General features: G+C 38.0%; 1 protein-coding gene across 3 annotated transcripts in view; it reads right to left on the bottom strand.

Annotated features, from left to right (window-relative positions):
• Sytl5 (synaptotagmin like 5) overlaps window positions 1–27,989 on the bottom strand; it is a 211,237-nt gene that overhangs the window by 74,601 nt on the left and 108,647 nt on the right. For all 3 annotated transcript variants that reach the window (XM_048461562.3, XM_085684985.2, XM_087903223.1), the window contains exons 3-5: window positions 13,943–14,152; window positions 4,408–4,523; window positions 2,798–2,906 (exon numbers count right to left, since the gene is read on the bottom strand). In XM_048461562.3, coding sequence (XP_048317519.3) covers window positions 2,798–2,906; window positions 4,408–4,523; window positions 13,943–14,152 — 435 coding nt within the window. The remainder of the gene's footprint in view (window positions 1–2,797; window positions 2,907–4,407; window positions 4,524–13,942; window positions 14,153–27,989) is intronic.

The following is a 27,989-nucleotide window of genomic DNA, read 5'->3' as shown; positions in this document are numbered from 1 at the left end:
CATATTCCAGGCTGGGATTCTTTGCAAGCATGCTGGGAATAGGGAATTGCATAGAAAGGAACTGAGTCTCTGGGACAAACAAAGGTGGCAACTTAGAGCAGACAAGATTAGAGTTGGAAATACCTTTCTCATTAGTGGAACCCAGAACAGCTCTGGGGAATAAAGTTATATGCTATGTTCTTACTAAGCATGCTCTGTATCACTGAGCTTCACTGACAATGACACATCTTTTAAATTATTTATTAGCTCTTGGACAGCTTCGTACAATGTGTCTTGATTATATTCACTCTCCCAACTTGACGCCCATCCACCCTTCCTTACTCATTTACCCATTTTGTGTTTTCTCCCTCTTTCTCTCTCATTTGCTCTCGTGTGTGTGTGTGTGTGTGTGTGTGTGTGTGTGTGTGTGTACATGATTTAATGGAATATGCCTTTATATACCTTGCCTTTATATCTTCTATGACTCTTCTCCTGTAGTAATGAAGTTTATACAAAGGAAGGTCACATGCTGTGTGAAATCTGAGTGCATTACTATGTCATGTAGTTAATTGGCATTAAAACAAAAATAACTTTTGAGGAAATGCAGTTCAAGTTCTGATCCAGGATATCGAGTGCACCAAACATGGATGTTTCTAAATACATGTAAACAAAACTTGGACTTAGGGGTCTATTAATAAGAATAATTTTGGAAAGGCACATAAAGTGTGAAAGGGGATGGGTTTGTGTGTCCAAGGGAGAACTACTGGTAAGTAGTATGGGTGGAAAAGATCAAAATACATTGTATACATATTTGAAATTTTCAAAGAATAAAAAATATTAAAAATGACAGCAACAAAATCCCAGCTATATTTTTAGGAAGATGGTACTGGGTGATCATTTAATTTTTTTTTTATTCAACAATGTTCTAAGTGGACAAATGGACTTGAAAGGTACTGGCATAATCATAACAGAATATGCTAAGTTGTCTCTGCTTCAAAGGACCCTAGCAAAATGTCACTGTCAAAATGTCAGAACCTTCACCCTGCTGGAAAATTACATTTGGGGTGAGAATGATGCTTAATGTAATGTTAGCCTTTGGTGTTCAGAATCACCCCTTCTTCCGTTTGATAGCCTGAACCCCATCCACCTGTCAGACTCCTTATCCCGCTTGTAATCTGATGTATGTCTCGATAACTCTTGTGTACCTCCAAAGCAGCTAGTATGTATCTATTTATTGGATATGTGTCATTTACCACCTGTGCCATATCTTGTGACTTATTACCACACTGCTGTATTTCTGACCTTGATAGCTTGCATTGCCACTTTATATTTTCGTACAAGCCTTTCCAACCTAGCGACTCTTTTAGGTGTTAAGCTTTCCTCTCTAACTGGATGTTGCAGTCCTTAAAGACAGAACCACAGTTGCAGGTTTTGAGTGACAGCAGGCCTCAGCCTGGAGCTATGGTAGTTTGAATGAGTCAGGATCTGTATGACTCATGTTTGTCAGTTAGTGTTTTCCGGCTCCTGACTTCCTTAGTTGTGTGACCTAATTGGGATGCCTGAACTAAAATCTGCAAACTACTGCTCTTAACAGCATCTTTAGGCTCTGAGATCCTTAGGCAGTCAATCCATTTGTTCCTTTCAAGGTTAGGCACTATGCTAGATACCTAACACAAAAGTAAAGAAGCCACCTGAGCAGTGCTACAACATACCATTAGGTGTGTGTATATAGGGCAAGGGTGAGAGAGAAAGATGACACAGGCACAAGGCATTGTGGGTATCCTGATGAATAAATGAATGCAATAGGATAGGGAGGATCAAATGTCTAGGAAAGGAGTTTAAGAAATTCAAGAAAATCTTTTGCATTTGTCTCTGCTAATTAATAAACAAGGGGGTTAGTGAAGAGAGGCTGAGTTAAATTACATTTTTATTTCATTCCCACTCATAGTTCAGAACACTGAACAAATGTGAGAAGTCCACATTTCTTTGAGAGCTAGCTACAGTCTCAGTCAATATCAGCATTTCATGTTGGCTTCTGCTGAGACAACAATGCAGTGCTACCTAGAGAGGGGCACCATGAGACTTGGCACATCTTAGAACCCTTGCTATGCAGTCCTCATTTTGGGGAACTCTCATTTTCTGTGGCACCTTACTGCCAGTTCCCAGTGCCTTCCTGCATCTTGTTCTCCGATATATTTCCCATTGCTCATTGCAATACTCAATGTGCTAAGTTGAAGCAGTCAAATGTGACTTATTTTTTCCTTAAGGAAGCCTACATTTTAAATATATTCAAGTATCCATGCTTTTATTGGGTTGTTTTATATACCAGGGTTAGGTTGGAAGAGAGGGATACTAGAATTTGAACACAAAGACTCTAAACAGTTGCTTATAGTCAAGACTGACTTTGACCATAGATCTGCCTGGAAATAATAGGAACCATTTTGCACAAGAATAAATAAGGCAGATGAAATAAGAACTCTTACATGTTCAGGTCATCCAGGAATTTTGTTTAGTTTTGATTTTTGTGACAGGATTTTACTTTGTAGCAGCCTTGACTTTATTGGAATTAATTCTGTAGACCAGATGGACCTCAAACTCACAGAAATCCAATGCTTCCAGAGTGCTGGGATTAAAGGCATGGCCCACCACTGATTAGTTCCAGCCAGGGAATTTTTTTTATCTGAGGGCAAAAGTACTTAAGACTGCATTTCTCTAGGATGAAATGTTACCCCAGGTAAGTCTCTCACCTCCTCTGAGTCACTGAAGTCACATCAGTTATGAAATACTAAAGATTTTATAGGGGAGGAACTCTGCTTACCCCTTCCTCTTGGATCCATCATGAGTGGCCTTCTGTCTGATTGAAGATGAAGTATCTGACTTGTCTACATCTTGGTGGGCTTGCTCTTGGCTTTGTATTTCTTCAGATCCTTGTGGAAAAATAGAAAATAATACAAAAGCAGAAAGGATAACAAATTTCTCTTCTGCACTCATTTTCCTATATTGCCACAAGACAAAAAAAAAGCCTATACTCATCGGTAATGACAGTTCAATTCCAAGTTATTTGCATAGGCATCTCTAATATGTTGAATGCTGTAGAGATAACTATGAATTAAGACCAGGACTCATCAGGGCAAGGTTTGACACATTAAGCTTTTCTAGGAAGACTACGATAAAGGGACAAATTCATTATGCCTCTACAGATATCTTTAGGGTATGAAATGCTGAGTTTATGAGATCTCTATGTCCATCGATTATAGGTACTAATTTTTATGGATGTTGTTTTGTTTTGAGACAAGTTCTCTCTATATTCCTAAAGCTGGTCTGGAATTCAATATGTACCCCAGACTGCTTTTACATACATAACCGTTGTGCCTCAGTCTCCCAGCCGTAGTGAGCACAAGTGTGCCCCCAAACACAGCCAGACATCTTGGAAATGAGAGGCCAGATTTCCTGGGATGACAGGAAATCTTATGCCTGGAAATGTAGTCCATACATTGGAAGACACTGAGGTTTAGTGTACGAAGAGGCTGTAGCTGACTGGATAATTTTTATTCAACCTGACTCTTATAACATCAGATGTGGTGTCATTCACATTTAGGAGACCTTCTTTTTGAATGCCACACCCCAAAGTGACACAGGAATAAGTTTCAAGATTTACAGATCAAAAGATACCCATTCCACCTTTATTATATAAACCATGCATGAGAAATTTGCACTCAAGACCACTATTCAATACTGAACCAGTTAGATTGTAGTTTAAGTATACTGGAAAGCAGTCTCGAGCTGGTTGTTCTTCATATTTGGGGCCAGTATAACTAATTATTCATGAATTAAAACTTTCCTGCATACTTTAAGCCTCCTAACTTATCATACTTGGTTCCTATTCAACAAATGCCATTGACTCAATCTAAGCATTATGACAACCAAAAATGCTCCTTGGCATTTCTCGGTGCTCCCACTTGTCAGAGTGGGACTTTAGGGTACAATATCAGTGCTTGGTTGGGAACCAAGAATTAAATTTAAAAAATACTATTAAAAAGAAAATCTGAAATTAAATTTGGTGAAAAATCAAGAATTGCTTTCAAAATGGGAATCATTTGTTTAACCTGTTTTAGGCTGCTTTCTTAAACGTTTAGTAAAACATCAGAAATGCATCAGGAGAAATAACTGGCTGTGATGAGGATAAATGACTCCTTTGAAACTCTCAGCATGTCAGATATGTGGAAAATCAGTATGAAGTTTGTTTTTCTACTGACTTCATTTGGATGATTTTCAGATTTAGATTTCAAGCTACCAAGTGAAATGACCTACGGGATTGGGGGGGAAAAATCAACTGTGTTCACCTGCTACATTACCATAGGGAAGTTATTTAACCCCAACAAATTTAATTCAACCAAAGTCTTGGAGACAAATAATTGCATTAGTTACCTGGGCTTCTTCTTAGGATGGACTGTCGGACAACATCAGTGCCCAGAACATTGACTTGCTTGAAACGCTTTGCCTTTTCTTCATAAAACCATTCGCCGCTTATAAACCTTAGCTGCCTGCTCATGAAGAAAAAGGAAGGTACTAAAATTAAATTATTTAAATTATTTTTTCTTAAAGTTGTTTTTGGTCAATGTTTTATCACAGAAACAAAAAATGAAACTAGGACAGGTCCTATCCATCGTTTGAGTCCTACCTATAAAGGCTTTGTGAAATCACCTGCTATCTTCCCTCTAGGAATGTCTGTGGTCTTCTTGTATGCCTTCACTCTTTCTATGACCTTTAGAGCTTTAGACTTTTTCTTATAATTGTAGTCATGCCTATTGATCTATTAACTCTCTGAGAGACAGTTTCTATGTAACTCTACTCCTCCCTCATAGTACTATAATAATAGGCATTTTATAGACTGTCTCTCAAACCATAGTTTCTTCTTTTTTATCATAAATGCTAACATACATTTGTTACACAGATGATGAAATTTATTGTGGTATTTTTGTTGTTCAAAAATTTCACATAAACAGTACTGATCTATACTTCTTCAGGTTATAATTTTATCTTGAATAAGTGACCACTGCTCCATCATTTTAAGACTTTAACTTCTTTTCATATCTTCATCACAAACATCATTCTCAACATTGACATGAAGACAGGAGTCTTGACTCTTTTGGTTATCACCTTTAGCAGTAATATTTAGCACTGTAGTTTCTAAACATTTGTGAAATGAATCCAGAGTCCTAGAATTCAACCTATAGCAGCTCTGTGCTGTAAAGCTCAGTTTGAAGCTTACAACAAAGACATAGAATCATAGAAGTCATTAGGTAGTCTAAAATTGTTTCTAACTAAACAAGAAAAAATAGCTTATAAGGGCATGAGCTCAGAATTGAAAATAGACCTGTACTCTTGGATAAATGATTTCTAGAGGATTATAGTAGAAAATGAGATTGGGATGTAGGCCTGGGCAATGTAATAGCCTTTGAATGCCAGGCTAAGAAGCTAGAATGTCATTTTGGAGGCAATAAGGAACTTACAGTAAAGTTCATACTTTGTTATATAATACTTGGAGAAATACATCGAGAAATGAGAGACTAGCAAATTAATTAGGAAATTACTTTAGTTGACAAAACAAGAACTGACAAAATATAAACCAAGGTATCATGAGAATAAATGTTGTAAGAATTGGTAAGTCTAGTATTGTGACTGAAGGAAAGCAACTGATTACCCAGATACACAAACCACACATAGACACTGCTAAGAAAGAGAATTATAGACCAATCTCACTCATGAACACTAATGCAAAAATACTAAATAAAATATTGGCAAACCGAATACAAGAACACATCAAAAAATCATCTACCACACTAAGTAAGCTTCATCCCAGAGATGCAGGGATGGTTCAACATATGAAAATCTGTCAATGTAATCCACCATATAAACAAACTGAAAGAAAAAAATAACCCACATGATCATCTCATTAGATGTTGAAAATGCCTTTGACAAAATTCAACATCCCTTCATGATAAAAGTCGTGGAGAAAGGAGGGATACAAGAAGCATACCTAAACATAAGAAAGGCAATATACAGTAAGCCAATAGCCAACATCAAACTAAATGGAGAGAAATTCAAAGCAATCCCACTGAAATCAGGAACAAGACAAGGTAGTCCACTATCTCCGTATCTATTCAATATAGTACTTGAAGTTGTAGCTAGAGCAATAAGACAACAAAAGGAGATCAAGGGAATAAAATCAGAAAAGAAGAAGTCAGACTCTCAATGTTTCCAGACAACATGATAATATACTTAAGTGACCCCAGAAATTCTACCATGCCTGCAACTCATAAACATCTTCATTAATGTAGCAGGATACAAGACTAACTAAAAAAATCAGTAGTCCTCTTTCATACAGATGATAAATGATCCAAGAAAGAAATCAGAGAAATATTACCCTTTATAATAACCACAAATAATATAAAATATCTTGGAGTAATGCTAAGCAAACAAGTGAAAGACTTGTATGACAAGAACTTTAAAACTTTGAAGAAAGAAATTCAAGAAGATGCTAGAAAATGAAAAGATCTGCCAAGCTCTTAGGTTGGCAGAATTAACATGGTTAAAATGCTTCTGTAAAGTAAAGGACATGGTCAAAAAGACAGGATGGCAGCCTACAAAATGGGAAAAGATCTTCACCAATCCCATATCAGACAGAGGGCTGATCTCCAAAATATACAAAGAACTCAAGAAACTCGACATCAAAAGAACAAATAATCCAATAAAAAATGGAGTACAGACCTAAACAGAGAACTCTCAACAGAAGAATCTAAAATGGATTTCATATGAACTTGGGTAATTTATCATTTTTAAAACTCTGAAGTATCAGAGAAAATACCTTTGTTCCCATCACAGGTTCTGGATATAGACAGAAAGTTAATAGAATAAGAAACTAATAATATGAACATAGTTGAACAAATGCTTTTGTAGTATTATAGGGCATCTCTTGGATATATTCCCAAGAGTGGAATTGCTGGGTCCTGAGGTAGGTTGACTCCCAGTTTCCTGAGAAACTGCCACACTGATTTCCAAAGTGGCTGCACAGGTTTGCATTCTCACCAACAATGGATGAATGTTCCCCTTACTCCACATCCTCTCCAGCATAGGCTATCATTGGTGTTTCTGATTTTAGTTATTCTGACAGGTGTAAGATGGTATCTCAAAGTTGTTTTGATTTGCATTTCCCTGATCGCTAAGGAGGTTGAGCATGACCTTAAGTGTCTTTTGGCCATTCAAACTTCTTCTATTGAGAATTCTCTGTTCAGTTCAGTACCCCATTTTTTAGTTGGGTTAATTAGAGTTTTAGTGTCTAGTTTCTTGAGTTCTTTGTATATTTTGGAGATCAGACCTTTGTCTGATGAGGGGTTGGTGAAGATCTTCTCCCTGTCAGAAGGTAGCCTTTTTGTCTTAATGTCAGTGTCCTCTGCTTTACAGAAGCTTATCAGTTTCAGGATGTCCCATTTATTCATTGTTGCTCTTATTGTCTGTGCTACTAGGATTCTACCTAGGACGTGGTCTCCTGCGCCCATGTCTTGTAGACTACTTCCCACTTTCTCTTCTATCAGGTTCAATGTGGTCAGATTAATATTGAGGTCTTTAATTCATTTGGACTTGAGTTTTGTGCATGGTGATAGATATGGATCTACTTGCATTCTTCTACAGGTTGACATCCAGTTATGCCAGCACCATTTGTTAAAGATGCTTTCTTTCTTCCATTGTATACTTTTAGCTCCCCTGTCGAAAATCAGGTGTTCATAGGTTTTTGGGTTAATATCCAGGTCTTCTATTCGATTCCATAGGTCGATTACTCTGTTTTTATGCCAATACCAAGCTGTTTTGTAATAGCCAGAACCTGGAAGCAACCTAGGTGCCCTTCAATAGAAGAACGGTTAAAGAAGGTGTGGAACATATACACATTGGAGTTTTACTCAGCAGTAAAAACAATGACATCTTGAATTTTGCATGCAAATGGATGGAAATAGAAAACGCTTTACTGAGTGAAGCAACCCAGACCCAAAAAGAGGAATATGGTATGTACTCACTCATAAGTGGATTCTAGCCATAATTAAAGGACATTGAGCCTATAATTTGTGATCCTAGAGAAGCTAAATAAGAAGGTGAACCTAAAGAAAAGCATATAGTTATCCTCCTGGATATTGGAAGTAGACAAAATTGCCAGGCAAAACTTGGGTACATGGGGGTGTGGGGGGTGGATGTAAGGGAAGATGGGTAGAGAGAAGGGAGGAGGGGAGGAAGGATTCAGGAAATCTTGGGGAAATGGGATGGGTGGGATGGAGGAACGGTGGATATGGGAGCAGGGAAGTTAATATCTTAATTAAGGGAGCCATTTTAGGGTTTGAAAGAGACTTGATTCTAGAGGGGTTTCCAGGTCCAAGGAGAGGTAACCAGATTGTTCCTTGGGCAGCAGAGGAGAGGGTGCCTGAACTGGCCTTGTCCCATAGCCACACTGATGAATATCTTGCATATCACCATAGAACCTTCATCTGGCAATGGATGGAGATAGAGACAGAAACCCACATTGGAGCACTGGTCTGAGCTCCCAAAGTCCAAATGAAGAGCAGAAGGAGGGAGAACATGAGCAAGGAAGTCAGGACCACGAGGGTGCGTCCACTCACTGAGACAGTGGGGCTGATCTAATGGGAGCTCACTAAGGCCAGCTGGACTGGGAGTGATGGAGCATGTGATCAAACTGGACACTCTGAATGTAGCTGGCAATGAAGGCTGACTGAGAAGCCAAGGACAAAGGCACTGGGTTTTGATTCTACTGCATGGACTGACTTTGTGGGAGCCTGTTTTTTTTTTTTTGGATGCTCACCTTCCAAGACCTGGATGGCTGGATGGAGGGGGGAGGACCTTGAACTTCCCACGGGGCAGGGAACCCTGACTGCTCTTAGGACTAGAGAGGGAGGGTGAGGTGGGGAGGAGGAGGGAAAAGGAAGGTGGGGAGGAGGTGGAAATTTTTAATAAATAAATAAAAAAAGAAACTAATACTGAGTACCTATGAGGTACCAAGTAATGTGCTAGGCACTTTACATGTAATATCTCCAATCTTCACTATGAGATATAAACTAGCAATGACAGATCTCACTTTATAGACTGGAAAACTCACATGGGTTAAGCAATTTCCTCAAAGTCACAGAGGCATGATGGTAATATAGCATTCATACTCCAAGTCTCATACTCTTTCCATTGGGCAATATCATCAGAAGAGAATTCATGTTTGTTAGTTTCAAAAAGGCTTTGATGAGGGTCGAAGATGTATGGAAGCAAAAAACAATAATAAACAATGCTTAGCATTTCAAATGCATGTGTGTGCACTTCCCCAAGTGTGCCCCCAAGGGGCCAAGTAGCAAGAATAAGGAAATGGTGAAAGAGGATAAAAAATAAATGCCATACTCACTGTAAGATTCCCTCTATGTTGAACTCTGAAGAACGAGTTTTGACTGAAATTACAACACACTATACTTAACTATCTGTGAACACCAGTTGCTGGCTATCACAGAGTGTCAGTTTTTGGTTTTATTAACATTAATCTACTGGGACTTATGTTTCCTTTTCTTGTAAATTTACACAATGTGAAGAAGTTCTGTTCTCTTTGGATTCACAGGGCAAATAGGTAATCTTGTTTTAAAAATACATAGCAACCAGAGTATTTTGTTTGCTTATCTATCATTAACTACTGGAGACACCTGTTATAAAATATGCTTTGTAAGGTATTAGTTTCTATCTGTTAATCACAAGGAAGCTAGTTAAACTTATTACTTATAAATTTATTCACAACGCAGCACATATTTATTGAATTCCTACTGTTAGGGTTGAAATAACAAAGGAAGAGAAACACAATCACTTTGTCCCTATAGCAAGGGTGGTTAGTCTAGGTTCCTTTTTTCCAAGCAGAAAAAAAAATTTTCAAAGAAATCCCTGAGCATATGATAGTAAAACTGCTAACTATGTAGTTAAAGGGCAACAAAATCAAAAGTGGATTAACTACAAATGGAGTAACCTCCCTCTACCAAAGCTTGCTATAATTTCAATGCTTCAGAAAAAAAGCCCTGTCCAAGGTAAATGAAAATAAAGGTTGTTCTGCCAGCTGATAAGAGAATGAGTCACTTTTTGACTCATCTCATCTCTTAGAGGTTAGGGTGGGAATTTCAATTTCATGGTCTATTAAACATGGAGACAGACGAGTAGGGCTGTAATATTCTCTTATAACAAACAAAGGGCATTCGTTACCAATAAAATATCATTTGTTCTTCCTTATTGAAAACCACTCCATGAATAGCAAACAGGATATTTCCAATACAGAAAGCTTTAGTCTCAGAGGGCACACAAACAAGTAGCTTAAATATTAGAAAAGTATTACTAATAAATTCTTCAGCTGGAGAAGGAAGCATGGACATTCATATATTAAATACTCATAAATTTCTATTTATTGCAGGAAAAACATAACTATAGACAAATTGTTTCTGGAAAAGTATAAGACACACATTGAAAGCTATTTTCTCTTTAGAATGTTCAGAATGACAAAGAATTTCTTGAATAAGCAAAAAAAATAACATAATAACTTTATTTTTTACATTAGACTACAAATTAATGAAGGTATTTGATGCTTCCCTATCCTTGTATCTTAGCCAACTTTATACCAATAGACTAACAACAAATGTATAGAAGGGATGCACAGATGTGTGGATAATAGATCAATTAGGCAAATAAATGGTTGTTTTGATTAAGTTAATGTTTCACCCAAAAAGAAGGCAATTGATTGATAAGTTTTATATTAATACTTCCTAAGAAAAGCAGCTGGTTCAACATCTTAATATTTAATGCTTGCATCTACTAACCACAACTTGTGTTTTTCAATGACAAGTATATATTTACTTTGTTTAACATGCAAATGTATTTGTCATGCTCTTGTCCCCCCATCATCATGTTCCCAATAGAATAAAATTGTATTTGTTCCATTTTCTTCCTTTTACTCCACGCTGATGTGCTTTAAGTAGGAGACATTCATTCATCCATTTATCATTTCATTATCTTGCTCATCCATCCATCTACTCAGTTAACAAATACACATGGAGCACCTGATTTAGGCATTCCTTTAGGTATAAGAACATCATATGGATGTTTTTTTTAAATCTCTTGTCTCTATGGTCATGAAGCTTATATTATAGTAGAGGAAGAGAGATGAGGAAAACAATAAACAAGTGAAATATGTAGCACACGTGATCTAAGTGAGAAGCCAAGGGAAAGATTATTTTATTTTGGGTAGGCCAGTTTCTATGACAATCTCCAAATTCAACTCAACATATTAAGAGTTAATTTCCTGTTAATACACTCTAAAGAGAATCTGACTCCTGCCTTTCAGAGGAAGATACAGTGAATTAGACCTTTATTTACTTCCCATATTATTTAGCAAATTACCTTATTACTAAAACATAATAAGGCCTTATGATTTAGTAATTAATAATTTACAGTAAAGTAAAAATTTGTCTTCTTATATTGAAGTCTGAGATTCCATTTAACAGTTTAAGGGCTTCTGAGTCTTAGGCCTTAGGTCCTTTTGTCAGAACAAATGAGGGTCTGGGCTATATAAAAGAATGAATAGAAATAGGATAAATGGGGGAAGAATACATACTAAGAATCAACTCAGAAAATATTGGATAAGAATTGGAGAAATAGTTGTTGAAAAAATTTTCATCAATCCTGGGAGATTTGTGTAAGCAATTTCACTAAAATCAGGAATAAGGCAAGGTTGTCCACTCTCCCATACCTAGTAAATATAGCACTTGAAGTCTTAGCTAGAGCAATAAAACAATTAAAGGAGATCAAGTGAATACAAATTGGAAAGAGAAGTCAAAATATCTGGATGTGCAAATGATAAGATAGTATACTGAAGTGACCCTAAAATTTCAACTGGGGATCTCCTACAGCTGATAAACACTCATCAAAGTAGCTGGATACAAAATTAACTAACACAAATCAGTGGCATTCCTTATATACAAATGACAAAAGGACTGAGAAAGAAATCAGTAAAACAACATCTAGCACAATATCCTCAAAACTATAAAATATCTTAAGGTGACTCTAACCAAGCAAGTGAAAGGTTTGTATGATAAAAACTTCAAGTCTTTGAAGAAAGAACTCGAAGAAGATATCAGAAGATGGAAAGATCTTCCATGCCCATTAATTGGTAGATACAACATAGTAAATATGATCATCATACTAAAATCAATCTCCACATTTAATGTAATCCCCACCAAAATTCCAACATAATTCATTACATACCTCAACACAAGCTTAAATTATCTGAGAGTAGGAAGCCTCAACTGAAAAATTGCCTCCATAAGGCCTAGCTGAAGGCAATCCTATAAAGCATTTTCATAATTAGTGATTGATAGGGGAGGGTCCAGCCCTTTTTGGTGATGCCATTCCTGAGCTTGGTAGTCCTGAATTCTATAAGTAAACAGATTGAACAAGCCATGGGGAGCAAGCTAGTAAGCAGCACCTCACTATGGCTTCAGTATCTGCTTTTGCCTTCAGGGTTCTGCCCTATTTGAGTTCTTGTACTGGTTCCCTTCAGCGATGGACTGAAATGTAGAAATTTAAGTACAATAAACCCTTTCCTTCCCAGATTGTTTTTGTCATGGTGTTTCATTTCAGCAATAGAAACTAAGATGGAGATAGAGTCTCAACTGGCCATTTCCTGTCACCAAATGAAGCTTTCAGTACTAATACTGGGTTACACCCAGTCAAATTGTTGGCCAAAGGCAGTGGTTTGTTCTCAATCTTCCTGATGTTGTGACAACATCACAAAACAGCCCCTTATGTTGTGTTAACCCCAACCATAAAATTATTTTGTTACTGTTATGAATTATAATATAATTATCTGATATGCAAGATATATGATATATGACCTCCAAAAGGGTTGTGACCCACCCAAAAGTTGAGACCCACTGGTCAAAGGGGTTCCATGGAAATCCTCAAACAATCCAGGCTATTGCTGAGGTAGTAAATTGCTCTCCAAAAACTAACAGCAAGGCCCCACAACCCATTGCACATGGAGATCTCAAGGTGATACCTACATAGAGCCTTCATATCTAAATCCAAGTGCAGTGATACTCAATATGTGGGTCACAACCCCCTTGCAGTCAAATGACCCTTTCATAGGGGTCACCTAAGACCATCAGAAAACACAAGTATTTACATTACGATTCATAACAGTAGTAAAATTACAATTATGAAGTAGTACTGAAAATAATTTTATGGTTGGGGATCATCACAACATGATGAACTGTATTCAAGCGTTGCAGTATTAGGAAGGTTGAGAACCACTGAGCTAGACAGAAGCTAAACAGAAGCATAATTTACCCTTTTTGATGAACAACTAGGCCTGGTGAACATTAAGGAACTGTTCCACCTCAGCTGATACATACAGCACACAGTCATCTTGCCAGTTATCTCAAATGTTGACGAATGTCAAAAGAATTCTGTCTCTGCCTCTTGAAGAAGCCACGTGGAGTCTTGAAGGGTTTATAGAAAAGAAAATATCTTGCTGTCTTTCAAATACAAACATTTTTAGACATTGATTCTATTAGGCCTCCAATTTTATTATGCTTCAGAGTTTTTAAAATGCTGTTCCCTACTTTTATATCTGCTTTTACCTGTTTCTCTCCCACTGAACACTCCCTTATCTCTGTCTCTATGTCTGTCTCTATATTCCTTTCTGTGTCTGTCTCTCTGTGTCTCTGTCTCTGTCTCTCTCTCTCACACACACATACAAGTCAAGCCTATGACTAGATTGTGCTTTTAAATCTACTCTCAATTTAAAATCCTTTTTCTCGTTTCTTACTACCCCATTCTAATCCTGTCAATCATCACATATGGATTTTGCACAGAAAGGCAGGAAACTCACGCGACTTTAGCACAGACAGTGCACTTCCAGCTGCCATCAGGACCCACGACTCGACATCCAGTGCACACCCTGAGGGAGCAGACTTGGCATGGATCTCCCCTGTCAAAGATGAAGCCAAGGTTTTTCTGACAGTGAACACAGACTCTACTGGTCTCTTGTTGAGTCTTCCCACTTCTACGTTTTGCCTCTAAAAGTTCATTTTTCAGCTTCCTGGTAAGAAAAAAGGCACATTAAAAAATAGTTGTTTTTATGAGATAATAAAGGTGAAGTTCCTAGCATGATTCTTGCCACATATGTATTAAGTACATGCCACTTTCATATTCCCTTTTAAAAACTATTTGACAAAAATATATTTATCTGCCCTTTGGAAACTTGAAATTGCAAACATAGTCCTTGTTCCAGAAGCAGCACTTAGGAAATTCTTGGGAATACTAAATATCAGGATCTGGTTTACTGGATCAAAATCTGCTTTTTAAAAAAGCGTTTTATCAATTGATGGTAGAATGGGCAGTACAGGTTCGGAACATGTGTTCTTTAAATTGTCTAGACACTGGAATAGCTTGGAAATACTGGTGGCCAAGTCTCATCTCCACAAATTTGAATGCTTTTGGCTTGAGAGGTGGCCTGGAAGACATTATGTCTAAAGTGTCTTTATTTGTTGTAGAATACTGCCAGATTTGTCAAACACTGCTATAGAAGATTGGTTCATTCCCATTTTAATATTTTATAGATTTGCCACTCCTTTAGGTTACTGATCTCTTTACCTTGTCTTCAGTGCCCAGAAAGAAAACCTGGAAGCATTCAACACCCTTCATATCGTTTGCATTTCATATTTATGACACTAAGTTTTGGCAGATTCAACCAGACTAGCATTTTCTCAGATACAAAAAAGATGACTATATTTTCTTGAGCATGCATTCAGAGTTTAAGTCCAGGCCAGGTTATAAAGCAGTTGAATAGTTATATGTAATGATTATTTCTTTTGTAAAGTCTTATGAATCTGCATTGGTTTATGTGCAGTGTGTATGTGATAAAACCACAGTGAATGCTATTAACAGTTAACTCATGTCAAAAATAAAATATTTTGAAGACAATAGATGGGATAGATAGAACTGGAATCTAGAACTTTTCATTCTTAGCCCAATAGAGAATCATAAGACAAGAATTTTAAACTCAGGAACAAGTTCTCCAAAATGATTGACATTTTTTTCATATATTAATTCAGCATGTATTAGGTAGGTTGTCAGATATAAGAAAGCTTGAAGGTCACTGAGGATGAATCCTTCCATCATAGTCAACTTTGGACTCTACCTCCTGTTTCCCTGGTAACATTAGAAAGAAAAGCATCACAATTTCTGTATCTTTATGATTTAAAACATTGCATAAACAGGACTTTGTTTATTGGTCCATTAAAAGAAAATTGATTTATCTTGGTCAAAAGATCAAAATCTGAGTTCTACTTTTGACCCTGGATGGAAACATGACCTTCAACATGCTTGAAATATATAATATCATCACAGTTCTTAAGAGTTAATCCAACTGGACCTATCAGTCACCTTGTCAGGAGATCACCCCTCAGGAAATATAATTGAAATAAAAACATGCTAAAGAAAGGAGAATCTCATTGATTTCCAGTTGAATCCCAATATCCCATTGCTGAGACAATGTACTTGTACACATCAGGACCTCTCTGGACCCCAGATCTGCTGTTTGTAAATCTTAACTGCTGAATCCTCCCACTTTTCAGAGTTCTAGGCCTGAAAGAATGATCTTTTCTCATTCCTTATCTCGTCTGGAATACCAGTCAAAGTCCTAAAAATGTTTCCCCCGACATTCTGGGCACTATTTTCATGAAAAACTCCATCTCTATTTCTTTAGCTCTTTTTAGCCTACCATTGCTGACTAACTCAAAGGTAGATCTTTCTCTCTCTCCTCCATTTTCCCTTACTGGTGTTTCCCTCTCATTCTAAAAAAATGAACCTCAAGCCTCCTTCTAAGTCTGTTTTAAATTTCTTTTCTCAGGGGCTGGAGAGAGAGTTGAGCAGTAAGTACAAGTATAGTTTTTGTAGAGGACCTGAGTGCAGTTCTCCAAACCCACATCGGGCAGTTCCCAACTTCTTAGAACTCCAGTTCAAGGCCCATCTGACACCCTCTCCTGTCCTCTGTAAGCACCTGCAATCCCACGTGCACATATCTCTGCACACACATATTATTATTATTAAAAAATCAAATATTTTAAAAGCACAATCTCTTGTCAATGACATGAAAACCCACCAAGGGAGACTGTAGGCTGGCAATACTTGCATTTATCGAGTACCTGTTCTGTGCTAGACCTTCTGGTATACAGCTATCATAATGAGTTAATATAGGACACCTAATAAGGAGTTCCATTGTGTTTCATTTTACTCAGATGGCAAAGAAGGAAGGGCATAAGGTTTTGAGAGAATATGAGGGCCTCTAAATTGCTGTGATAGCAAACCCACTGTTAGAACAATGATGAAGACAGTTCCATTAATGAGGAGGGCAGAGTGAGTCCTGATGATCTAAGCATCTCCCTTCTGCTTCTAGATATGATGGACTGAGCATTAAGTTTCTAACACATCAGCATTTGTATTCTTATTTCTTACATGAGTATTTTGCCTGTGTGTATTTATGGGTACCATATGTGTGCCTGGTGCCTGAAGAGGTAAGAAGAGGATGTCAGATCTTCTAGGACTGGAGTTATGGATGCTTGTGGGTGCTGCAAATCAAAGCCGGGTATACTACAAGAGCACCAAGTGCTCTAAATCTCTAAGTCGTCTCCCCAGTGTTCCCATCACAAGAGTTTTAAAGGATATAATCAAACAATAGCAGATAGTAATTAGAATAAATGAAGAAAATGTCTGATTGGAAAAATGGTACAAAGGGGAAAGAGAGTACCAAAAGATAGAAGAAAGGTATAAACTGAGACATATCTTCTCTCTGTCCCAGCAGCCAGCTCTTAGAAATCAAGGTGGAGTTTGTTTATATGTGTATGGCTATAGTAGCCTCAGGAAGGCACTTAAAGAAAATGAGCTTCCGACTGGTATCTTAGTACCTCCTCTCTCACAAACATAAAAGCACCCTCAGAAGTCATGAATGCTTCCAGATCAAAGAACCAGGCTTTACAACTGGGTTTATTTTCTGTTCTTTCAGATAACAAGAAACCTTGAGTTAGGCTGTTACTTCAATTAGTTTAGATGCAAAATAGCATCATTACGGATCCAGTATCCTTTCATCTTGTTGCTTCTCTATGCACAAAATGTGGTTTATTCATGTGCAAAATGACCAGGCAGTTCCAACATTGTAGCCTTGTTTAAGGCAAAACAAGGGAGTATGTGCTTATGTGCTTCTGCACATGGGTCTTCACAAATAAAGCAAAATATACTTCAGAAATCCTCCCAAAAGACTTCTTGTACTTGGCTAGATGGGGTCACATCATTGCCAACTAGTTGCAACAGTGGCTAAGGAATTGATGCTTCACTCTGCTTGTGGAGGTGTGTAAAGAATATTGGATGAAGAAGAACTCCCCTTTCCTGATGGATCATGTGTGTGTGTTATATTATGAATTCTCTACAAGGCAGCAATCCCTCTTTTCTGGAGACAGCAGTGAACTGCACCACATTTTATGTCTCACTTTACAATATTCCTATGTTTGCTTTTCAAGAAATGAAATGACAAGAATCTGACTCTGGGCCACACAAACACTCAGACCTAGGTGTTCTGCTTCATTACATGAATCATCAACTTACTTTCTTTCTAAATTTCAGTGTTCGTTAAAGGAAGGGTGCTAGGTGGCTTTGGGGTCACTCATTTAATTGCTACAGCATCCTTCTAAGATAAAAACTGTCCAGCAATGTCACCCGCCCACTCTCAGTGCTCATTAGTGTTTGTCAACATGACACAAAACAGGATTATCTGGGAAGAGGAAGCCTCAATTGAGAAACTGCTTCTATCAAACTGGCCTGTAGGGGTATTTATGTGATTAATGACTGATATGGGAAAACCCAGCCAACTGTGAGCAATGAACATCCCTGCGCATTCTGAGAAAGCAGGCTGAGCAAGACATGAGGATCAAGCCAGTAAGCAGTACTTTTCCATGGCCTCTGCATCAGCTCCCGTCTCAAGATTTCTGCCTTAAGTTCCTACCATGATGTCCCTGGATGACAGACTACAAGATGTAAAGTGGCATAACCCTTTCCTCCCCAACTTCCTTTTGGTGATGGTGTTTATCACAGCAATAGAAAGCAAATGAGACTGTCTCCTTAATTTTCCTCATCTATTACCTTCTTATTCACGTGCCTCATCCTTTGAGTAGTTTCACACTATTGTGTCCCTCCTACATCAACAGAATAATTGCCAAACATATCAGGTACTAATATTTGGAACTTGTAAACATTACAGTATTTAGAATTGTTTGTATCCTAATGGCAGAGAGAAATAAATAATTTGGGTTTGAGTAGATGGGGAAGGGGGAGGATCTGGGAGGAGCTAGGAGAGGGAAGACCACCAACAAAATCTATTTTTCAATTAAAATATTATAAATTAAAAAAGTAAAAAAAATGCTTTTAAATGTAATAAGATCAAGAATCTTGAGATTGGAAAATTATCCTGAATTATTCAGGTAGGTCAAATATCACAAATATTCTTTCAATAACAATATAGAAAAAGATGTGATATAGATTGACAAGGGCAAGATAATGCAGAGGAGAAGGCACTGTGACTACAGAAATAGAAACTGAGGCAATGTCACCACAGCCAAAGCCCGTGAGAAAATACCAGAATAGAGGGGTATAGGACAAGATTCTCCTGAAGATGTTCTGAATGAAGTAATGTTATATCAACACTTTGATTTTAAGCCAGTGATAGTTACTTTGGATTTTTTATTTCTAGAGGAGTGAAAATAAATTTATCTTGCATAAAAGCCACTAGGTTTGTGATAATCGATTATAAGAGACACTGGGTATAAATATGCCCTCCTATGAACCTAATTTCTTGGAGACAGCAACATCTTTCTACATAACAAGTTCAGCTCCCTGGGTTTTTATGTTTTTGGCTTACTAATATTTGATGTTTAGTTATTCTTGAGAATAATACACTACCACAGATAATCCTTGGGACTTGTCATCTCGAGAAAGGATATTAAAAATCATGAACTCAAGCATCTTACATTCTCAGACTAGATATTTTTCCAAGCTCATTTACTTATGACTCTATCACATCCCCATACTCATCAGTCCTCCTCCTAGGCCTCTTCCCCTCGCAACCCAGACTCGAGAAACTCTGTATACACTGTGTACCTCCTGCCCCACAGACCTTGTCTGAAACCTACCTTATTGTAATGCATGTACATTAAATAGGTCAAAGGAATAAGCAATAGTCATTATATGCCATCAGATTAATATGAAGAAGCAATAATAACAAATGAAAAACAATGACTTTGACCCATCAATAAATGTTAAAGGCAATTACACAGAGTTCTTCTCTGCTCTTCCAATATCAAAAGGGTCAGATCCTTAGGAAGAAAAGAGCAGAGAGGACAGGAAATAGAAGAACAAGAAAGGAAAGACCCCTGTTGCATAAACTTTTTAAATGAGATGTTGACAATTGTCTACTTGTCACAGGTAGGGCATCAGCAATAGGATCAAACTATTCAACTGAAGTGCAACTTGGTGAATCAGTAATTTAATTAATATTACTTACTGGAGCACAGGAGCATGGACAACGTATGGGAAGCTACCTACTAATACTCTGTCTCTCAGCTCTCACTCTCTCCTCTGTCTCTCTCTTTCTCTCTGTCTCTGTCTCCCTCATTCCCTCCCTCCCTGAAACTGCTGTCTTTATATCTTCAAGACACCATGGCTTTATAAATCTCTTTCCACAGACATGCCCAGAGGAAACTGTTTCACAATATCTGTCACTGTCTTTCTTCCTGTGGCTCACTGTAGTGGACTGAAGCACTGGTACATTTGGAGGCCCAAGAAAAGGAGGTAGAATTAGAGAGTAAAATGTTCTTAAAGAGAAGACTGTTTAAACCAGTCAGTATATTTCCTCAAATAAAGCTGCATTAAACTGGGCCCACCATGTAGTTTCAGTCAGAATTTTGAAAATGTATGTGTTTGGCTTTCTTACTTTTCTTCTAAACTGAATCTAAATTAATCTGCATGGAATATCTGTGCTATTAAACAATAGCCTTTTAAAATATTTCTCAAATAATTTGATCTGCCTAAAATTTGTCAGTGCTTACTCTTTATAGGTTTAATGAAATCCACTCCCCTTTCCTATGCTCTATACAATTCCGCTGTCTCCTCCTTTCTCTAGTTATCCCCCTTCTAGTCACTATATTCCGGCAACAAAATGTTACTTCAAGTTTAATAAATGAACAAACTTCTTTCCCAGCTCTGAGGGCCCCTCTACATATTGTTTCTTTTACATAGCATGCCTTCCCCCTATTCTCTTGAATATAACACTTTTCACAAATATTTCCCATGTTCCCCATGAACAAGTTATAATTGGAAATCCTTGTATTCTTGGTGTTGGATATGGTTATGCAATTAGTATAGGCCCATGGAATATGGTATGTGATTTTACATAAAAGCTTTATGATCAAGGTCATCATTTGTCCTTGATTACCATCTGTCTTTTTAGAGAGACAGCAATGTCTCAAACAGTGTCTGCTCTACAAGTCTAGGCTGTGATCTCAGGATCTTGTGGAGTAGCATCCTCAGCCTACCTTGACATGGATATGTAGTAGGGTTGTATTGTTATTGCAACATAACTTAGTGGGCACTGACTAATAATCACTTAGTTTAATTTTCAACATGGCTGCCTGGTCATAGCTTTAAAAATATTTATTTTTCTTTTATATGAATGGTGTTTTGGATGCATGTAAATATATGTACTACACAAACAGAATGCCCACGGAGGCCTAAAGGATATCATATTCTCTGGAACTAGTTACAGATGGTTGTATGTAGTGATATTTCATTTATATTTGAATAAATAAAATCTTCCCTGAAGATCAAAACATAAAACAAGCTAAGCCACTAGCGAGCTCTTACCACTATGAAATCTTCAGATTGAAAGAGTGTAAATTCCTGCTTAATCACCACCTTATATTCCTCTCTATTGCTGGGATTAAAGGTGTGTGCCACCGCCACCACCCAGCCTCTATCGTTAACTAGTGTGGCTGCTGGATTAAAGGGTGTTTGCTACCCCTGTCTGGCCTCTATGACTGGCCTCTATCACTGGCCAGTGTGGCTGTTTTGGCATTCTGTTCTTCAGACAAGCTTTATTTATTAAAATACAAATGAAATGCCACTATAGCTCTCTTACTTTTGCTTAAACTTTTTTATTCATTCAAATGCATTTATCTGTTATACTCCAGGTACCGGGCTACATGATAAAATGTGCAACACTATGTAAGAGTTTGAACCTTGCCTCTTTATATGTCGTCTTATGCTTTTGCAATATATGTTCTATAGAAACATGAAACCACCTTAGAAACATGGGGGAAACAAACATGAAACAGTAAAAGAAGTCAAATATGAATTCAATTTGAGAGGTATGATAAGCTCTGTGAAGAACCTAACCATATTATTCTGGATAAAAATAAGATAGGAACCAACTGTGCATTTGGTGGTTAGAATAGTATATCTGGAGAAGCAACAATAAACAAGAAATAAAAGAGATATGAGTGTTAGAGAGATGGCTGAGCAGTTAATAGCACTGACTACTCTTCCAGAGGACCAGGGTCCAATTCCAAGCACCCACATGGCATCTTACAACTGTAATAAATAAAGCTTGCCTGAAGGTCAGTGGGAAAACAGCCACCCTATTCAGCCATACAGGTCAGGCAGTGTGGTACACACCCTTAACCCCAGCAGTCACACTAGTTAGTCATAGAAGCAGGGCAGTGGTGGTGTACACCTTTAATCCCAGCACTAGTGTGGAGGCCCAAAAATGTGAGCCTATTCCACCTTGGCTGAAAGAGAGTTTTGGTTGCTCGAAGTTGTTGGTAACAACTGCGGCTACACATCCTGACCTAGGGTGTGGTTACTTGGTGTTTTTGGACATTTAAAATGGCCCTAGAGGTGGATCCACTCCATCCTGACCAAAGGTCCAGAGAATTCAAGCATACTTCTGCTCCTTCTTTTGAAATAGGAGGTTTGATCTAGGGAGTGGCTGCCTTCAGGATACGTGGTCTAGGGTGGGCACTGCCTAAGCAGAAGAATGCTTTTTTTTTAAAAAAAAGAAAAATAATGACTTGATGTCTTAAGTATTAGGGAAAGTACCTGTTCTGGTTGTCCTTTGCATCATGTTAAAGCAGTCTTTTGCCTTCTTCCCCCCTCTTTGTATTGGGGTATAAAAGTGTATGGAAAATAAATGCGGGCAAACTCAGAACTAGAACCTGAGAAGTCAGCATACAGTATTTGCTGAATTGCCCTCCCAATACTATCCTATGTCTCTGTGTTTCTTTCTTATCTCTGTTCCTACTACCTAACTTTTCTTTTTTTTCTTAAATCTTTGTCTAGAGCTAAAGTTTCAAACTCCATTAAGAAAGCAAAACTGATGGGACTATTAAATGCAAGACAAACCAGTCACAAGACAAGGACCGTAGAAATCATATACACAGGCAGAATGATGTATCAGCAGCTTGCTGACGATGGCTGCTTAGCTTGTAACACTCCTTCCTTTGTTGCTATTCAGAGGCAGTGCCATCTACTCCAGGTCTATTTCATTTCTGCAAGAAGAAAATTCAGGGTGGATGGCATCTCCTTCCTGTACTCTGGATATGAAAATGTTAGCTTTTACACCCATAAAATCTTACTAACATAGTTGTCTAAACATGAACCGAACAAGGCCAACACCAATAGACATGACAAAGTGGATATGGGAAACCATAAGAGGCCCCAACCTTGCACAAAGAACTACATGCAGTTAGGTTATGCTGAAAGAAGTATTTTCTGCTGCACAGTGGTGGCGCACGCCTTTGATCCCAGCACTCTGGAGGCAGACACAGGTGGATCTCTGAGTTCAAGGCCAGCCTGGTCTATAAGAGCTAGCTCCAGGACAAGCTCCAAAGCTACAGAGAAGCCCTGTCTCAAAAAACCAAAAAAAGGAAAGAAAGAAAGAAAGAAAGAAAGAAAGAAAGAAAGAAAGAAAGAAAGAAAAATAGTTTTCCTCAGGGAAGGGCATACCAATTAGTTATTCAGTGCACAGTGGTCAGCCCTAAGAACATATATACAAGTAACATATAAACAAAGCAGATTATATTTAGGAATTCATTTTTATATTCATATACATATATGCATAGAAGAAAATGGATGAGAAAAAGGCATAAATTTGAAAGAGGGAAAATTTGGGTACATGGAGTATGTAGGGAGGAAAGGGGAGAAATAAACAATGTAATTATATTGAAATTTCAAAAATAATATTAAAATACGATTAGTATTCATTACTAACATTACTAATATACAACATTTTGAATATTATTGTTAATATTAGTTTTGGGGGTAGAAAACATGGCTCAGTGGCAGAGTATTTACTTATCATACTTGAGACTCTGGATTCCATCTCAAGATTGACATACATATACTACCTTTTTGTTCTCATAGCAGTTTCTGTGTGTATGATAGATTACTAAATACTATAGTGTTTAGCCACATGTATTCTTATGTGTCAGGACATTAATATTCAACAACCATGAAAAAGACATGGTTCCCATTTTATAGCCAAGAGAGCTGAAAGGCAGCTTGCTGCTGGTCAGGGTTCCTATCCAGAATTTGGCATTTATTTATTTATTTTTTAATTTTTAAAAGATTTTTATTTTTACAAAAATGTGGGAAGGGTGCACAGAAGTGCAGTGCCAGAAGAGGCCAAAAGATGATGTTGGATTCCCTGGAGTTTCAGTGGTTGTGAACCACCCAATGTGGGTGCTGAGAACTGAACTCTAGTTTTGTGGGAGCTCTTAATCACTGAGCCAATTCTCCACCTTGCTCTTTCTTTTTTTTATCTTTTTTTCTTTTTTTTTCCTTTCTATTAAAAATTTCCACCTCCTCCCCTCCTCCCATTTCCCTCCCCCTCCCCCCAGTCCCCTTCCCCCACCCTCTCCAGTCTAAAGAGCAGTCCCCCCCCCCCCCCGTTCCTCCAGGTCTAGGAAGGTGAGCTTCCAAACAGACTGGCTTTCACAAAGCCAGTACGTGCAATAGAATCAAAACTCAGTGCCATTGTCCCTTGGCTTCTCAGTCAGCCCTCATTGTCAGCCATGTTCAGAGAGTCCGGTTTGATCACATGCTCCATCAGTCCCAGTCCAGCTGGCCTTGATGAGCTCCCATTAGATCAATCCCACCGTCTCTGTGGGTGGGCGCACCGCTTGCGGTCCTGACTTCCTTGCTCACGTTCTCCCTCCTTCTGCTCCTCATTTGGACCTTGGGAGCTCAGTCCAGTACTCCAATGTGGATTTCTGTCTCTATCTCCATCCATCACCAGATGAAGATTCTATGGTGATATGCAAGATATTCATCAGTGTGGCTATAGGATAGGGCCAGTTCAGGCACCCTCTCCAAAGCTGGGACCTCCCATATCAATTACTAATTAAGAAAACTCACTACAAACTTGCCTACAGGTGAATGTTAATGGAAGCCTTTATTCATTGTGGTTGTAATTCTAATTTTTATACTTGATATCTGTTCTTATTGTGTATAGCTTTGTATTGAGTTTGGAACTCTCTTAATTAGACAAAATGGGGAGGTGATGGGGAACCTCCTTCAGTCAATGACCTTTGAAAGACTAGACCAGGTTTGGGCATGGCTTTAGGTACCAAAGGCTATGGTTTCTCCCGCTTGCCCCTCTTCTTCCTGTGCACCACACCTGGATGTGGCACCCCCATTTCTATTTCCCCGTTGTGATCCTTGAGTTTCCCTTTTAATAAAGAAAAACCTTAGTATACCCTATTGGGAGCTAGTATGGGATTCCTTTATTCGCATTCCCCCATCTGACACATTCTGCTTTATGTATATATATATATATATATGTATATATACATATTCATATATATACACATATACATATATATATCACAAATGTGTGATTTCATTCTGCATGCATTTAAAGATGGGAAATAAAATAGCAAATATTGTCTGCCCTGGTGAAGCTCTGTCAAATTTCCCCCTGCCAGATGCTACCTGACACGTCACCCAGCTTTGCTTAATTCTTCCCCTTTCTCTGTATTGCTTTCCATAGGACTTCAAGGATTACTGGTTTAAAAACATAGGTCATTTGCACACAAATCCTAACTCAGGTCTCCTTTTGATAAACACAACTTAAGGTAATGGTTTCAGAAATTGCATGACAAAGATAACTCATCACATTTCTAAAGAAGTGAGAAATGAATCAGTACTCTGTGACATTTTCTATTTATTAATTCTTGTCTGATAGCATACTGTGGATAAATTTCATATATAACTAGCAAACTGGGACTTCTGAAAAACAACTATTATTGTCTATCCTGACCCACAGAGGAATAAAGATGCATTTTTCAAAGGGTATCTTTCCTGAGCATCCAAACAACAAAACATCTTATTACTAATATGATTACTTAGACTAATACTTACTTAGAAAACACAGAGATGAGGATAGAACCCAGTACAGTGACAGGTAGAAACGTGGCATTTCTTTAAGAAACAGCAAAAGACAAAATATTGGGCTTTAAAAGACCGTGGCTATGTCAAATGAAAGAATAGAACTGACTTGATTGAAAGAAATTGGGCATTTATGCAAAAATCAATATGCTTTAAAGAGAACACATTGCCCTTGAAAATAACTTTAAAAGCACTTCTGCTACCGGGTACAAGTAGTTTTTGCAGATATATAACAAAGTACATTTCTGCAATATTTCTAAATTGAACTTGTACAGTATCAGTTATTTTAACTATGTCAAGGAAGGAGACTATGAACAGCAAAGTGTTCAGCACTTAATTTTCACATTTAATTTTTAAGAAGATAATTTTGTTGATTTATATTTTCAAGATGATACAGTACAAAAAACACGCTCATGAGTTTTTCTGGTTGTTGTATAAGTTAAGCTACCATTTAATCAAAACTCCCTAAAGATTAATAGGTAATTTAAAAGTGCTTTTTGAAAAAAAATCTTATATGCTTCTGGAAAACTACAATTGATAATTTTAGATTCTATAATAGGAATATGAGATGTTCATCTTAGAACAATAAACAAAACCAGTCCATGAGATGCATGATCCTATTTATATCAAAAAGATTATTGACTTGAAGTTTAAAATATGAAATGTAATATTTAATAATAAAATTTTTCTTATCACTTATTAGAAATAAAATGCCATTGGGCAGTGGTGGCGCACGCCTTTAATCCCAGCACTCGGAAGGCAGAGGCAGGCAGATCTCTGTGGGTTCAAGGGCAGCCTGGTCTACAAGAGCTAGTTCCAGGACAGGCACCAAAGCTACAGAGAAACCCTGTCTTGAAAGAAAGAAAGAAAGAAAGAAAGAAAGAAAGAAAGAAAGAAAGAAAGAAAGAAAGAAAGAAAGAAAGAAAATGCCTACCCAATCAAGAATACACATGACATTATATGTTTTTTTATGAACTGACCACCACTGGAGGTGGTAAATGTTTTTTCACTTCCCACCTTTAGCTCCAACATTCAGTTATGTTCTAGAATGCATGGACTTCATCGTACTGTCTGTACCATTTACAGTAAAAGGAGAATTGCAGTGTCCTGGCTATCAATACAGATTACCTTCTGCTACCTAGAGGTTTGTCCTCAACATTAATTCTTCCTAAAGACAAGACATTAAAACAGAGAGCACTAAAATGAGCATACATGGGAGAGACAAGGATACTAAAAAAGGCGTGCACGGAAAACACAAGAATGAAGACAGACTTGGATAAATACATTTGGAAGACAGTTGATTTTCCTGTCTATTTCTATATCTCACATATAACTTTAAAATAATAATATAAATTGTAAATAAAATAGTATACTATAGCTGGATTTGGTGAGCTCCCATTAGCTCAGACACACTGTGTCAGTGGGTGAACCAACGCCTTGTGGTCCTGACTTCCTTGCTCATCTTCCCCCTCCTTCTGCTCTTCAATTGGACCTTGGGAGCTCAGTCTGTTGCTGTGATGAAGGACTTTGTCTCTATCTCCATCCGTTGCCAGATGAAGATTCTATGGTGATATTCGAGATAACCATCAGTGTTAGTGGAGCAAGGCCAATTTAGGCACCCTCTACTCTGCTGCCCAAGGACCTAGCTGGGGACATCCCTGAGGACTCCTGGGATCCCCTCTAGATCCAAGTCTCTTGCCAACCCTAAAATGACTCCCTTAATGTAGATAATTTCTTCCCTGCTCCTATATCCGCCCTTCCTCCATCTCCACCCTCCCACTCCCCCAAGCTCTCTCCAGTCTTTCCCTTCTCCCTTCTCTCTCCCCCTTTCCTCTTCCCCCAAGCCGACCCCCACCCCTACCCCTACCCCTATGCTCCCCACTTTTGCCCGGCAATCTTGTTTGCTTCCAATTTCCAAGAGGATCTATAAAAGTTTTTCTTTGGGTTCACCTTATTATTTGGCTTCTCTAAGCTTAATGCCCTTTGTTTATGGCTAGAGTCCACTAATGAGTGAGTACATACCATATTCATCTTTTTGGGTCTGGGTTATCTCACTCAGGATAGTGTTTTCTATTTCCATCCATTTGCATGCAAAATTCAAAATGTCATTATTTTTACCGCTGAATAGTACTCTAATGTGTATATATTCCACACTTTCTGAGACAGTGTGCCTATTCTAATAGGAACTCACCAAATCCAACTGGACTGGGATTGAATGAGCATGCGACCAAACTGGACTCTCTGAATGTGGCTGAAATGGGGGGCTGATTGAGAAGTCTTTGATAAAGAATCTTCATCTGGTGATGGATGGAGATAGAGACAGAGATCTGCACTGGAGCACTGAACTGAGCTCCCAAGGCCCAGATGAAGAGCAGAAGGAGGGAGAA

The sequence above is a fragment of the Myodes glareolus genome, chromosome X, assembly GCF_982192425.1.
Source record: "Myodes glareolus chromosome X, mMyoGla1.1, whole genome shotgun sequence".
In the NCBI taxonomy this organism is placed as follows: Eukaryota; Metazoa; Chordata; class Mammalia; order Rodentia; family Cricetidae; genus Myodes; species Myodes glareolus.
This window is presented reverse-complemented; position numbering and strand designations above follow the sequence as displayed.